The 15,163-nt window shown below is 37.6% G+C and overlaps 3 protein-coding genes across 6 annotated transcripts; 2 read left to right on the forward strand and 1 right to left on the reverse strand.

The window, feature by feature from the left end:
• Positions 1-2,576: 2,576 nt before the first annotated feature.
• LOC105169699 (endoglucanase 24) lies at positions 2,577-6,005 on the forward strand. Its single transcript, XM_011090184.3, has 4 exons — positions 2,577-3,203; positions 4,460-4,759; positions 4,845-5,006; positions 5,168-6,005. Exons 1-4 carry the CDS (start codon positions 2,799-2,801, stop codon positions 5,771-5,773), a joined length of 1,473 nt encoding a protein of 490 aa, XP_011088486.1. The 5' UTR covers positions 2,577-2,798; the 3' UTR covers positions 5,774-6,005.
• Positions 6,006-8,099: 2,094 nt separating this feature from the next.
• Positions 8,100-10,474, forward strand: LOC105169700 (fructose-bisphosphate aldolase 1, chloroplastic). Its single transcript, XM_011090185.3, has 6 exons — positions 8,100-8,397; positions 8,718-8,987; positions 9,186-9,295; positions 9,427-9,517; positions 9,595-9,864; positions 9,975-10,474. The coding sequence occupies exons 1-6, from the start codon at positions 8,221-8,223 to the stop codon at positions 10,251-10,253; spliced, it is 1,197 nt and encodes a 398-aa protein (XP_011088487.1). The 5' UTR covers positions 8,100-8,220; the 3' UTR covers positions 10,254-10,474.
• A 450-nt stretch (positions 10,475-10,924) lies between these two features.
• LOC105169701 (B-box zinc finger protein 19) lies at positions 10,925-14,129 on the reverse strand. Of its 4 annotated transcripts, none has more exons than XM_020695963.2 (6): positions 13,706-14,129; positions 12,808-12,904; positions 12,603-12,718; positions 12,267-12,509; positions 12,057-12,148; positions 10,925-11,427 (listed from the first exon to the last, which is right to left on the reverse strand). In XM_020695963.2, the coding sequence occupies exons 1-5, from the start codon at positions 13,796-13,798 to the stop codon at positions 12,062-12,064; spliced, it is 636 nt and encodes a 211-aa protein (XP_020551622.1). In that variant the 5' UTR covers positions 13,799-14,129; the 3' UTR covers positions 10,925-11,427; positions 12,057-12,061. The 4 variants fall into 4 exon arrangements, with proteins under 4 accessions (XP_020551622.1, XP_020551621.1, XP_020551620.1 ...); XM_020695962.2 differs by having other exon boundaries at positions 10,925-11,449; XM_020695961.2 differs by having other exon boundaries at positions 10,925-11,496.
• Positions 14,130-15,163: the final 1,034 nt, after the last annotated feature.

Below are 15,163 nucleotides of genomic sequence, written 5' to 3' on the forward strand. Positions count from 1 at the left end.
TAGATGTTGATCATTGTATTCTGACATGACTTAAAAATTGAGTGAAAGTAGGTTATGACTTGAGATCACTTTTGTGTTTACCCATCAATAGGTGGGGATTGAGGTGTTAAACCTTGTCAGTCAAAGTCCTCCTGTAACAGTAGGATAGACTATTGCAGGCACCAGTTCCGGGGTTTTTGACTCTGTCCAAGCTTTCTGAGGAGCAAGCTTCATTAATGCATAACTTGAATGTTTACTGCTGTATGGTTTCTGAGGTTATCTATCATTAGGCATCGGAAGAGAAAGATCAAGATTTGGAAGTTAGAGCCTTGCTGACAAATTGATGATCACTGTTACTGTGGTGGCATTCAACTACAAATTTTAAACTGATGATTAAAATGGTTGCCCTTGGCCCTTAGGATAAGTTTATTGTTGGAAGCCAGCATCTCAGTCATTCCAGGCATTTGTTTAATCTGATGTATGCTGTGGCATAGGATTGCAGGCGACTTGAAGTTCAGTACTGAAAATTTTTGTGCATTTTTCATATGACCACTTGAGTTATAGACGTCTTTTATGTGACCTTGAGCAGGAGTTGGACTGGTGTGTAACATTAGGCTGTAGCTCATGTTGATTAAGAAAGCTTGAGGTCACCTTTAATTAGTATTTTTAATTTTTTTTAACAATATTACAAATCCTCTATTGTTTTCTCATCAGCATTGTGATTATATGCTGATTAAACTACATTAATTTTAAATTTTTATTTTATTATGATATATTACAAAATATTATTATAAGTATTTTACTATTTTTTCCCCAACATTTGTTAGTCACAAAATGATCAGTGATCTCACTTAATGGAATTAGATAGATATTATTAAATCTTCAAATGTTTGCATATTTTGCATTCCCCCTGCAACAAGTTCAAACAAAAATGAGCCTAACTGTAGCTGGTTCCTGATAATCATGAACCTACTGATACATGTTGAAAATGATTCTTACTATTTCCAATCTCATTTCATTTTGTTAATCAAAATCTCACATCCAACCGTAGCTTAATTTTTAGTTATTAGGGAAGGGATAAAATAAAGAAGTTAGGAAAGTTGCTTGTGGATCTGGCAAAAGGGAATGCAATGCAGTTGGCCCTTGGAAGAAGTCATTCTGCCAAGTTACATTATCCTATGAGGCCTGAGGGGGAGGAGGAGAATCACTTTTGAGCTGAAAAAAGCTTTTCAAATACCCCTTTGTCAGAAAATCCCACCCATTTCCTTCAACTGTACATACTCAGAAATTTACTTTAAGCATTCCATCCCAATCCCATGTGTGGTGGTGAAGAAAAGCAACTTCTGATCCCATGCTGCTGCTGGAGGATCAAATTGCTGAGATAATTAGAAATAAAATAAATAAAGAAACAATTGAATTATTATCGTTATTACGGGTTGAATAATAACACATAATGATAGGTGGTGAATTGATGTGAAATGTTGATTCACATGCCTATGGCTGTACCCTTGTGTGTCTTCTTATTGCACTGTTTCTAGGTAGGGATGCCCAAAATTCCACCACACCCTTAATACGACATCACAGCTTGCAAACAAACACGTCATGAAATTCATCACCCTTTTCATTATATTTTTACTCGAATTGCAGATTCACTGCACCAAATCAACCAAAAAAGCAGAATTATTATTCATTCGTTATTCTTCAATCTTATAAACAAAAAGTAAATAATTTGGGCCCCACCCTTTCATCTCATTTGCCTTACCTGAAAAGATAAGAATTTTTGCAGAGAAATTCAGCACACCATCCTCGATATGCACACTCTCAACTTGCCCGCTTTTGTTCATTTAATTTCTTCTTCTTAAAGAAAAAAAGAAATAAGAATGTAGAATAATGTGGTGACATTATTAGCTGAGTAGTATTAAGTGTTAGTAGCGGAAAATATAAATAACAAGTGCTTGAGAAATTAATAGCACAAGGAGAAAAGGAAGCAAGGGGTTGTGGGGGTAGGGGAGTCACATAACTCATAACATTTCTCGGTGCATGTGAATTTGAACTGACACCAATACTACTCGTGTCGGCGCCTATTCCCTTTCCCTCCCCCAACCCATACGCCCGTGAATCCTCCAAACAACAATGTATAATATATTTTTATGCTCTACTTGTTGTATATAGTTCAACAACAATGATTAATTATAAAGTAAATATATAATATTTGGTCGATAATATATTTGATCAAGTCAAACTTGATTTGAATAATAATAATAAAGGGAAGGCCGGAGATGATGAGCTTATTTTTTAAATTTTCTAGAAGTTTTTTGAATTTAGAAGATTTTTTTACTTATAAGTGTCTTTATAAAAAAGTAAAACACAACTATTCATCAAAAGATATAGTAACTTATTTTTTTAAGAAAACTTGTAAATTGATTGAGTATTATCAAGTGAGAAATTGTTGAAATTTGACTCTGAGATTAGAATTTATTGTAATTATGATTTAAATTATATACATATATTTGGAATTTTATAAAATGAAATTGACTATAAATGGATAAAAAGAGGAGTGGAAAGGTAGAAGTTGAAGCAATAGGATGCAAGATTAAGGAATTTATGAAAAAGAAAGGCAGAGGCTAAGTCCAAGAAAATTGACATAACTAGAATATAAACATAGGATCTCACACTTATATAACCCACACATCTGCACGTACTTTTCACTCACCATACACAACTTCTTGTGGGGGTTTTAGTTTAGTTTAGTTTTGCTATACCCATACCCCTCAATCGCTCCCTCTCCCCTCAAATTCTGAGTTTAATCTTTCTCAATCATGAAACCATACTACATACTCTTCCTACTTCTTCTCTCCCAATTCCCATTTTTTGCGGTGAGTTACCATGACTACGCCGACGCATTGTCCAAATCTATTATGTTTTTCGAGGGACAGCGTTCCGGGTACTTGCCGGCGGACCAGAGGTTGGCTTGGCGGGGGAACTCCGGGCTTGGCGATGGGTGGATGGTGTCGCAGGATTTGACCGGCGGATACTATGACGCCGGAGATAATGTTAAGTTTAATTTTCCGATGGCGTTCACCACCACGATGCTGGCGTGGAGCGTGGTGGAGTTTGGGGAGTGCATGCCGCCGGCGGAGCTGAGGAATGCTCTGGTGGCGATCAGGTGGGCCACGGATTATTTGTTGAAGACGGTTTCTCAACCCAACCGTATTTTTGTTCAGGTACATAACGATCTACGTTATGGAAAATAAAAAAACAAATAAAAAGATAAGAGTCATCTTTAGTGTTTATTTTTCCCAATTTTCCCTCTGTGTTTTACTGTACACTGTTGATCACGGAACAAACTCACATCAGGTTCTTTGCTGTTATTCTATAATTACTATTTTCTTTTTCCTTTTAATCGGCTCTGTATTTGTGGGTAGCCTTACGTGTTTAGTTTCAATAATGCAAGTCGCAAGAGGACTAAATCATGATTGGTTATGTACGACTTCCATTATCACCATTAATATCCTGAATGATTATGGTTTGGTGTATTGTTATTATGTCCAAAATTTTCATTACTCACGTCTGATTGTTCTGTTTGTGGTCTCTGAAAATAAATTAAGACAATGATATGCAAGCAAGTATTATCAAAGCAAAAGTGAAAAATAAGACTTTTAATTGCTAATAAAGTAAAACAGGTGAATGTAGTTAGAAATTTTATGACAGTTGAAAGACTCAGAAAAAATGAGTAGATAAACCAACAACTACCTGTTTGCCAATTGCCCCTGCTGTGAGGGTAAGCGGGGAGGAGGATGATGTGTGTGGCTGAGGGAAAATGTCATGTCAGGTCCCTGACCCGTGGAGCATTGAGTTTGTCTGTCTCTCACCAGTAAACCTTTTTGGGTCCCACTTATCTTCTGCACAAATCTAATGGTAGAAAAGTACACTATCACTGTACCTAATTATGCGTGAGAGCTCATTTCTCTATGAATTATCTTATGCCCAGTTGCTCGAGCCTTTCTTGGTGACCCTCACAATGTGGTGAGCCATTCTACATACATGGGCTTAATTAAGGTAAAAGAGACTCAAAGGAGACTCGTAGGCCGGCTGTTGGAAACATATAATAGTGGGAAGAAAATCAAAGGGGTTGGTGAAACACTGACTGGTGTGTGCAGTGATTTATCTTCGAGACATGTTTCTTTTTGCTGTCTCCAATGAGCTTATGATAAGTAGACTGATTCGGCAACTAACTGCACCACTAGGCTATAAAATACTGCGTTAGCTTTTGATGATTGAGGACTTAAAGTATTTCTGCACCTTTAAACTATTTGTCCATATTTAACTGTCCATCTCCTCCCATGATTTTAGCTAATAAACCCAAAATGGTAAACCACAATCCAGAGACTCCCTTGACAAAAAAATTTAATCAGTGAAATTGTTACATTTCTATATTGGCAACTTGGATTTTCTTAGTGAATGTCTCAACCATTCTCAGGTTGGAGATCCGATTAGTGACCATAATTGTTGGGAAAGGCCAGAGGATATGGACACAGCTAGGACAGTTTACACGGTTGATGCACCAAATCCAGCCTCTGACGTTGCTGGTGAGACAGCCGCGGCACTGGCTGCCTCCTCCATTGCGTTCAGATCATCCGATCCCGGATATGCTGAGACTCTGTTTCGAACTGCAACTAGAGTTTTTGAGTTTGCAGATAGTTACCGTGGCGCTTATAGTGATAATTCTAACATTAGAGATGGGGTCTGTCCATTTTACTGTGATTTTGATGGATATCAGGTAAGCCATTTCCAGACAGACTCTTGGTATCAACGGTAGGATGTTTTTATGACTTCAGGATTTTATTCTTTATGTTGATGGACAGGATGAACTGCTGTGGGGAGCTTCATGGCTAAGAAGGGCATCACAGGATAACTCTTACCTTGACTACTTGCAAAACAATGGCAAAACTCTTGGTGCCGATGACAACATTAATGAGTTCGGATGGGACAATAAACATGCCGGTCTAAACGTGCTAGTTTCCAAGGTTAATATCTGCGAACTCCTTTAAACAAGTTGATTATTCACTTATATCCAACACACCAGGGGAAGGAAAATAAAATATACGTTGAGTAGAAATCAAGAAACATAAAGAAAAGGCATTTTATGCTGTATAGTGTGAGAAGAAACGATTTTCTTTTATTGCAGGAGGTATTGGAGAGCAGCATGTACTCTCTCCAGTCATACAGAGCATCAGCCGATAGCTTCATGTGCACACTCATACCAGAGTCTTCCTCCTACCACATAGAGTTCACTCCTGGAGGCCTCATTTACAGGCCTGGCGGTAGCAATTTACAGCATGCAACCACCATTTCTTTCCTCTTACTCGTCTATGCAAATTACTTGGAAAGATCTTCCCAAACTGTCAACTGTGGGGAAGTCAGCATTAGCCCTTCAAAGCTGAGGCAAATAGCTCAAAGGCAAGTTAATTATATCCTAGGTGAAAATCCTAAGGGAATGTCATACATGGTTGGGTATAGTAATTTGTACCCTCAAAGGATCCACCATCGCGGTTCCTCCCTTCCTTCCACCAAAGATCATCCTCAGGTCATCGGTTGCAAGGAGGGATCAACCTATTTTAACTCGTCGGACCCTAATCCTAACATCTTGGTTGGGGCCATCGTGGGTGGGCCCGGGGAAGACGATGACTATGAGGATGATAGAGCCGATTTTCGGAAGTCCGAACCCACAACTTATATCAATGCACCATTTGTTGGAGTTCTTGCATACTTTGTTGCCAATCCTAATCCTTAGTTAGGGCAAGAACATGATGAAAAATGTGTATAGATTCAAGATGAAGAAAGTATTGCGAGTGGAAATTAGAAGAAAAACAAGAGAGTCTCTCATCTTGCGTAAAAGCAAGGAGGAAGAGGCTAAGTGATAGGATTGTTTGGCTACAATAGCTCATTGGCCATGCATGTCGTTGCAGCTATGAATTTCAGTTTGAACTTTTGTTTCATTCATACTTCAATCAAGTTTTCACCAACTGCGGTATTCTTGAAATCGACAATTTCACTCTTTTTACCTGTCTCTACCACATTGAAGAGTGTGTCCTGAAAATGCAACAAAAAAACATTATCTTCCTTCGTCGGTGCTCATCTGAACTCTTATCTGGTCCTGCAATTTCCCAATCTTTTTAATATGAGATGATATATTAGAACTAGTTTATCAATTGTTAACTTAGTGGGATCTCTCTCTCCCTCAACTTCACATTTAATTGATTTCTCCATCATCTTGTCAATTCCTATAATTTAAATATTGCAATGAATTATATCATTTTCTTTTGAAGAATAGAAAGGATATTTTTGGGACACAAAGCAAACAAGCTATTAATAATGAATATTTTTCGGGCCTACCTCCGTACCACGGGATAGGAATGTATGAACCCATAGCTCAACGATCATGCACTTAAATTACCAACAAAATGTTTGACATATTTTGCATTACCAAAACATTATAGAGCTCATTTGATCTGTATGATAGAATTAAACATGATAAGATTAGATAGGATGGAAAATTGAATAATTATTAATTCTATCTTGCATTATGTGATGTTTGATTTGAAATATTGTATGTGGGATATCTTATTTGATAATATAATATGGTGATTGGTTGAAAGGATTATAACGTATGATTAAATAGGAAAAGACTGTAAAGGGTATCCATTTTTAAGGTATTTGTATTTTTATATTGTAACTTGTGAATAATTTAAAAATAATTAAAAGAATCACTAAATTATTTATTGAAATACAATTGCTTAAAATGAAATTAATTTGTGAATTTTTCTTTTTTTTGTGTAAATTCATATAAAGCCGAAGTTGAAAATATTCAATTAAGTAATTAATGATAAAAACTCAAATATTTTTTAAATGTCCAAAATAAGAAATAAGTAATATTTTTACTATATTTTATTATTAAATTATTATTTTATTCATCAGATTTTGATCAGAGAAAAAAATGGGAGAAAAGAGCAGAGGAATAAGCGTTCGTTAAGTCGTGGGAAGAAGAAAGAGAAAGAAGGGAGAGAGTCCAAGGGTGAATTAGGCAAAAAAAAAATTAACCTTAATTTGTAGGATTATTTATATCAGTTAAATAGACTTGATTCATAATACCGTATATTGTAATTAATAAGACTGAGCTTGATATTAATATCGGACTCTAATAATACTAACCAAATGTGTAACTAGTAATTATAAATAATCAAATGGGACCTATTAGTATAATTTAATTTCATGTGTAAAGACATGTCAATGAGTAATTACTTGGAACGATCTGACATAGGAATGCATTCTACTGGTGATTAGAATATGTGGCAGTAAATTCAGTGATATGGCGTTATAACTTTGGTTTCTTTCTACAGAAATGGTGAGGGAGAGGCGGCAGGCAAAGTTTGGTTTGAATCAATGGGTAGATGTTGAACTGGTGGGGAAAGAGAGGCTCTTGTAACTATTCCGTGGTAGTGAAGATGGGTAGGATAGAGGGCGAGAGGATTTTATTTAATGATGCTCCATCAAAGTTGTTGTTTGAAAGGATGCAGGGTTTATATATCTAAACCCCATCTCTTTTTCTCAGGGTCTATAATAGTGATTAAGAAGAATCGTACCCACCACTAACAACGCTTTTTCAGTATGAGCCTTGACCCCAATTCTCTTTTTTAACTTCAAATTTTGGTGTTGACGTGGAAAAGAGCCTAGGGTTGATATGGTGCTCACTGTCACACCAAATCCTGCCACTAAATACTGTCCATTAATCACAACCCATCATCATCACTCACAGCCTCACATTTTACATTCTATTTCCCAGTGAAGTAGTGAGAGTCTACAATCTCTCCCAACACCATCACCTCTACCTCTAGCACACCTTCAAGAAAACATCTCATTTTTATATTTTTTTAATTAATCCCTTTTTCTTTCTTTATTTTTTTTTTCGAGGTGGGTGTCGTTCCATCTATTTCAACCACTTCCGCTGCCTGCCAAATCACATCCACACGGCGACCTCTCATTGGTCCATTCATGCCAGCCTCAAACAAGACATCGTTTTGACACTCTACACATGCAACCCTTATATATATACACACACACAAGCAGCAGTGCATAGTATGGTGTGTGTGTGTGTGGCAAAGAGAGTGAGAGGAGGATAAGATTTGTGTGTTAACGTTCACACAAAAAACACATCATCCCATCAGAGATAGCTAGCTAGCAATGGCCTCACCATCACTCCTCAAGTCATCTCCCGTCCTTGACAAGTCTGAGTTTGTTAAGGGGCAGACCCTTCTCCGCCAGCCTAGTTCCATTTCCGCCCGCGGCACCCCTAACACCGCCCCCTCTTCTCTCTTTATCCGCGCCTCCTCCTATGCTGATGAGCTCGTCAAGACGGCGGTACTTCTACTTTTACACTAGCATGCTACTCGGAGTTTCTATTTTAAATTATTGTTATTGAATCTTATGCTAGTTTTAAGTATTGGTTTAGTTTGATATTGTAGCACTCACCTAATTAATCAAATCTTGTATGGGAAAAGTTAGATATCTTGGTGAAGTTAAATCAAGAACGCCTTGTCCCTCAAAGTTTATAGCTGGGACAGTACTATCAACACTAAATACATAGCGCACACACGCAACTCATGGGTTCTTTACTATCACTTCAACTACGTGGAAATATCATTATTGACAATGTGATGCACATTGGTATGTTGGTGTAGAAAACTATTGCATCACCAGGACGTGGAATCCTTGCCATGGATGAATCAAATGCCACCTGTGGAAAGCGTCTGGCCTCCATTGGGCTCGAGAACACTGAGGCCAACCGCCAAGCCTACCGGACCCTCCTCGTGACTGCCCCGGGCCTCGGCCAATACATCTCCGGAGCCATCCTTTTCGAGGAGACCCTTTACCAATCCACCATCGATGGCAAGAAGATGGTTGATGTCCTTGTTGAGCAGAACATTGTCCCCGGTATCAAAGTCGACAAGGTAAATAAAAAAACCTGATTTTTACCTTAACTCGGGTCTGTGTCAAACTTAACTAGTTAGATAGTATAAGGCGACAAGACATATAAACTTATACTACTTGTTTGATTAGTTGGGTTTGGCCAGACTATATAAGCCGAGTGAGATGCTTTAACTAGTTATGATCAGTTGTGCAAGTGTAATTTAATTGGATATGAACAGGGTTTGGTTCCCCTTGCTGGTTCGAACGATGAGTCCTGGTGCCAAGGGCTCGATGGCCTTGCTTCCCGCTCTGCTGCTTACTACCAACAGGGTGCCCGTTTTGCTAAATGGTGCATTAATGCATTTTATTGTTCCATTTTCTTTTATATGTGTATTCATGTAAACAAGTTTCTATAGTGTTTCAAACAAGTCGAGCTTGAGCAACTATTAATTAATATCTTCTCATGTTTTGATGATTCAGGCGTACTGTTGTGAGCATTCCCAACGGCCCTTCTGCCTTGGCCGTGAAGGAGGCTGCCTGGGGCCTGGCTCGTTATGCTGCCATTTCTCAGGTATATTGATAACATTATTTGGCTCATGTCTCTATTGGCTTTGCATTTAGGCTAAGCTTGATTTTGGTGGTTTTCAGGACAATGGACTGGTCCCAATTGTTGAGCCAGAAATCTTGCTGGATGGTGAACATGGCATTGATAGGACTTTTGAGGTTGCCCAGAAAGTGTGGGCTGAGGTTTTCTTCTACTTGGCTGAGAACAACGTGATGTTTGAGGGTATTCTCCTCAAGCCTAGCATGGTCACTCCTGGTGCTGAGTGCAAGGACAAGGCCACCCCCGAGCAGGTTGCTGACTACACTCTCAAGCTCCTCCGCAGGAGAATTCCCCCAGCTGTCCCTGGAATCATGGCAAGTTTTCTGAACTCATTTCACATATGTTCTTAATTTATCTTGATCCGACACAGGTATAAATGAGTCGTGTCTTCAACCTAAGAAAATTGTTTCGATCTTCTGAGCAGTTCTTGTCTGGTGGGCAATCTGAGGTCGAAGCCACGCTGAACTTGAATGCCATGAACCAAGCTCCCAACCCGTGGCACGTCTCATTCTCCTACGCCAGGGCACTCCAGAACACCTGCCTCAAGACATGGGGAGGGCTGCCAGAGAATGTAAAGGCAGCTCAAGAGACTTTGCTCGTCCGGGCCAAGGCCAACTCTCTGGCCCAGCTTGGCAAATACACCGCTGAGGGAGAGTCTGAGGAAGCCAAGAAGGGAATGTTTGTCAAGGGCTACAGCTACTAAAAGCTTATTGCTTTGCACTGCCAAAGGGAAATGTCTACAGATGAAGCATAAAAAGATGTGTTGTCATTCATGCTTATAGCAATTGAGACTATTTTTGTTGATTAAATGTACTTTATTAACTGCTTAATAAACCTGATGCTGATGAGAACTAGTTAGTATGTTGTGCCAGAAGCATGATATATAAATTTTTCCAGAGTCGTGTTTAAGACTTGTGGAGTACATATCTATCTACATTATGAATAACAGCATATAGATTTAAATTTTCTCCTTCCGAACTGTTGAAGATCAGATCTGCCAGAAGAGAAAATCTAATACTCTCACTGGTAGCTTTAGCTCTGAAAGTTTATGCTCAAGACAGGTTGAAGCTTCAACTGCTTAATCTCAGCATATTCTTATAGCTTAAATCTTCTAGTACTTTGTTTTATAAGGTCTGATTCCATCTGCAGCTGACTGGTCTTGAAATCTCCTCAAAACACACACATACTGTCAAGCTCTGGCACATCTATACTTTAGTGAAACAACCAATGGAGAATGGAGAACTCAGACATAAGTTGCATTTCAGACCTTTTGCTTCGTGTAGTCAGAAAACATGTAAGATAATCGAACGTAATCAGCATTGATGGATATTCCGGGACATCAGGATTCAGAACCCATGCCAAATACAGCAATGCTAGATGAAACAAGAAACACAATTCCATTTCAAGCAGCAACGAAGCGAGTGATTTCAAAGTTGAGCTTTGAGATACAACTGGTGACTATGTTCATTGCACAACATAAGCTAACGAATTCCAGATACAGGACCTCGACTTTGACCACTAAACCAACATCTAGCAATTTTCTATTATACCTTGGGTATGGAAGAAAACCCAAATAAGTTTAGAGAAATGATAAGAGACAAAGGAAAAAGACCTCCCTGAGCAGTTTTATTGGCGACTTTCACATTTCTGAGGTCTCCTAATTTACATTAGAGCATATTCCACAAACTTCTTGCGGAACAGCTTTCTTCACTAGAAACACTGCACAACTCTAAGAATAGCCAAAAAACTTGTTTTGACTATTTTGGTGAACTGAAGTTGGCTCTTGAATAGATAAAGGTCCTACAGTTGGCTTTCAGGGCTGTCCCATGTGCCGTCTCATTCCGTTGCTAGTAACAACTCAAAGCACAATGCCGGGTCTACAGGCAATTGGAAGAGAAGCTGGAAAAGTGTTGGTAAAATATACAATCCAAAGATATTTCTTCGCTCTACGCAATACAAATATCACATTCATCAGGCTTGCTCTGGAAAGCAACAGTTACATTAATCAACATATTTGATAGAAATGCAATGTTCAAAATAAATCTTAAAAATTATTTAATTAGGTAGAGAAGTGCTCAAATAAACCCACTGTTTAGCATTCATAATGCTTTCATTTAAAATGATTACAACACAACAATCTCCTGCTTATTAACAAGTCTTTGCGTGCAAAGTGAAAACTGAAGGTAATAAAAGAATCATTATGAGCACTCTGGACATCCAAAAAATTCCAAACAACGACAATTATTGATAAAGAAAAAAGAAGTCAGGAAAACTTCAGTTACAGGGATTAGTTAAGTAATATCAAAACATGCCTATATGGAACCCTTCATATGGAGCAAACTGCAGGATACATATAGATCAAGCAGCATCATTATGGAATATGGTTAAAGATTATTAAGTTTTTCCTTCTTTTGGCTCTTTTTCTGCTGCTAACTATCATTCAACATTTCACCCTGACAGAGACGACAGAAAATTTACAAGATATTTAGACATATATGGAATATACCTTCATTACTTCTCAGGCTCCCTTTTTAAGTATCCATCTGGAACCACACTTTCAGATTCATGATTGTTGTAAGCCAAAGTATCCAGTCGGTCCTTGGAAGAAAACAGAGAGAGAGGATTGATTTTTAAAATTACTGGACCATAACCCAAGAGTTACCAAACAATGATAGTTTTTGAGGCACAGGTGATGATTCTGGTTAAAAAAGTTTACCTGGTTACCCGGAGTTTGTCCGTGCACCCTTTGAGGTCTGGAATTGAGGTCAATCAACTGATTCTCCATTTTCTCATGACTATCAATGTTGTTACCTAGAATTGGCTCAGGAGAATCCCGGTGATTTTGCTGATTCTCTTTCGCTCTAAGACTAGACATCTGAATCGGTTCCCTCTTTGCTTCACCAAGATGAACTCTTTGTGATCCTGGTTCATCTACACTTCCAGGTTTGTCGCCTGGAAACTACAGAAGCAGACCATAGAAGAAATAAAGGTAACTTCTCATGTTGGCCTGTTACAAAAATGAGAACCAGTGCCCTTTAGTTCAACCACAAACCTCAACTCTCTGCCTCAGCAGGAGGTATCTTCCATGGGTTCTTTTACCACCGACATGGACAATCATATCGCATTGCAGACAAAGGGAACTTCCATCGATCTCACAATAAAAGAAAGCTACACAAAAGGGCCCAGGTAGTATTTTTGAAAATCGGTTGCCACCTTTCAGATATGAGGAGGAAAGGAAGAGTTATGAAGCAGCATACCAGGAGCATTTTCGCATATGTCGCAACGTGGGACTTCACTGGGCTCAGCAAGTCCAACTCGTACATGTCTACTGGCAAGCTTGTTACACATGTGGACCTGCCACAACAATTTTCATACAAAGATCAAAGTGTTGACAACTGGCTAAGTATTCGAGCAAGTACGAGCCAAATGTATTTGAAGGAGTAACAAACTTGAAGAGATAAATCCCACCTAACAGAACAAGGAACACCAATACATCTTCTCCACATCTTGATACAAGACTTAATCTTTCTTTACTTGTAAGTTATATTGTTGCAGCCTTTTATACAATTCCAAAAAGTAGGTAATCTATTCGCAGTGGCAATCCTTCACTAAAACCGCTACTAACCTCGTGATATTAAGAAGAGGGATCTTGCAAGTCAAGTTGATAAGCCAACTATAACATCAAAAATCATTGAAAAAAAGGCCAACCTAATTACCAATTTAAGGGAGCTCCTTCAAGTAATGAGGCATAGCCAACACCAGCATAAACGGGAAACCGATAAAGAAGTAATACAGCATCTATAACATAGGAACTGACATGTACTCAGTCAGATAATATTTCCTGATAGACTATGCTACAGATAACATTTTCCCAGTTTCTACTCACACAAGCCCGCGGAAGCGTAACCTCTAAAATCATAAATTCTAATCATATAGTTAAACTCGCAGTCTGAGAAAACATATCCGGAAACTATAAATCAATATCCAAGGCAAGCTAATGCAACCTTATAAACGAAATATGCCAATTACTGCATGCAAAAGTTTGGTATTTTTTTCTTGGGGGGGAAAAAAGAAAAAAGTCCAATTAGATCCACTCATACTCGCATCAGTTCAGATACATGTGCGCTCAAGCGTGCAAACAAAGGAACATCGTACCTTATCATCACAAGAACGACAAAGCGCCGCCTCATCCGCCGCGCAGAATATAATCGCTGCCGCACTCTCACAAACGTCGCACAGTGTTCTCATTATCACTGTTTGTGCTTCTCTAATTCGTTAATCTTATCAATAATCACTATCTCACTTCATAATCCCCACTTGTGCGCATAAATAAATACAGAAATATTCATACAACAGCTCCAAATATATCAAACACTCAAAAGTATAGATACAAACAACTGTATCTGTATATAAACACACACTGGATCACATTTACTGCGTGAGAATCTATGCGTATAGCGACAAGAAGAGATCTAAGGCGAGGTTTCCGCCGCTGGGATTTTATAAGGTGTGGTTGGGACAGATGTCGGAGATCGGAATTTGGAGGAGAAATTCGGAATTTCGGAGACAGAAAGGAAAACCAGTCAGCTGCCGTCAGAGGCACTTTATGCACACTCGCGCCCTACAGTGAGCCACTCTATTCGCTGCTATATGATGACGCGTGTCCCTTGAGAGCATATGCTTTTACTATATTACCCTCAGCTACCGAATCAGTTTATATATTAATTGGGACAATTATACTTCATTCTTTTGAATTTTTGTACAATTATATATAAACCTATTGTGGTTTAGAAAGTACATTCAATATTCTTGAGATTTATTCTCGTATAACAAATAGGCCCCTCAATTAATCAAAAATTGTCGAAATTGTTGATATTAATAAAAAATTGAATGAAAATTTATTTTTACACTAGATTGATTTATTACTGAATTATTATAGGTGAACTAGATATTTTGTAACAAATTTCCTTTATAACGGTGAATATAAACCCATCACATGCATTAATGTATGAAAATGTATATATGTGATTTGATTATAAAATTATTTATTCAACATACAATAAATTAGTAATAAATCAATTTTGGATAAATATAAATTTTATCTAACTTTTTTGTTACATTCATCAAGTTTTGTGAATTTTGGCTAGTCGATTGACTTATTTATTAAACCAAAACAAATCTCAAAAATATTAAATGAAATTTTCAAATCATATGGCGTTTATATGTAATTACACTAAATCGTAAAGAATGTGAGTGTAATTGCCCCTATTAGCTGTTATAGCCTTTTGTTTTTCTTTCCTTCAAAATTTTGAAAATTATAAAAACATGAAACGTTTTAATTCATAATTTAAAAATAATAATTATGTGATTGATTAAGTATAATTAAATCAAATTCATGCTTTGTGTTTGTGTGTGTGTGTGTGTGTGTGTAGTGTTTGTACTCGTAAAATTGTGGGTGTGATGGAATATTTTTTTTGGTTTAAATTAAATGTCTTATACATAAATGAGTACTGATGAATAATTTAAAATTGAACATTGGAATATACATGTTTAGATAAATTAGAGTTTAATAAAAAAATCAAATATAAAAATATTTAAATAAAATCTTAAATA

This window comes from Sesamum indicum, linkage group LG8, assembly GCF_026168435.1.
Source record: "Sesamum indicum cultivar Baizhima isolate 11 linkage group LG8, ASM2616843v1, whole genome shotgun sequence".
NCBI classification, from domain to species: domain Eukaryota; kingdom Viridiplantae; phylum Streptophyta; class Magnoliopsida; order Lamiales; family Pedaliaceae; genus Sesamum; species Sesamum indicum.

Bases quoted from the DNA above. Each gene is read 5' to 3' on its own strand.
- LOC105169701 (XM_020695963.2), bottom strand. From the start codon at position 13,798: ATGAGAACACTGTGCGACGTTTGTGAGAGTGCGGCAGCGATTATATTC. The intron at 12,719-12,807 runs GTATGCTGCTTC...CCTTTTGTGTAG, and splicing joins CATATGCGAAAATGCTCCTG to CTTTCTTTTATTGTGAGATC. The intron at 12,510-12,602 runs GTTTGTGGTTGA...CTGCTTCTGTAG, and splicing joins TGCTGAGGCAGAGAGTTGAG to TTTCCAGGCGACAAACCTGG.
- LOC105169700 (XM_011090185.3), top strand. From the start codon at position 8,221: ATGGCCTCACCATCACTCCTCAAGTCATCTCCCGTCCTTGACAAGTCT. The intron at 9,296-9,426 runs GTGCATTAATGC...TTGATGATTCAG, and splicing joins GGTGCCCGTTTTGCTAAATG to GCGTACTGTTGTGAGCATTC. The intron at 9,865-9,974 runs GCAAGTTTTCTG...TCTTCTGAGCAG, and splicing joins CAGCTGTCCCTGGAATCATG to TTCTTGTCTGGTGGGCAATC.
- LOC105169699 (XM_011090184.3), top strand. From the start codon at position 2,799: ATGAAACCATACTACATACTCTTCCTACTTCTTCTCTCCCAATTCCCA. The intron at 4,760-4,844 runs GTAAGCCATTTC...GTTGATGGACAG, and splicing joins GTGATTTTGATGGATATCAG to GATGAACTGCTGTGGGGAGC. The intron at 5,007-5,167 runs GTTAATATCTGC...CTTTTATTGCAG, and splicing joins TAAACGTGCTAGTTTCCAAG to GAGGTATTGGAGAGCAGCAT.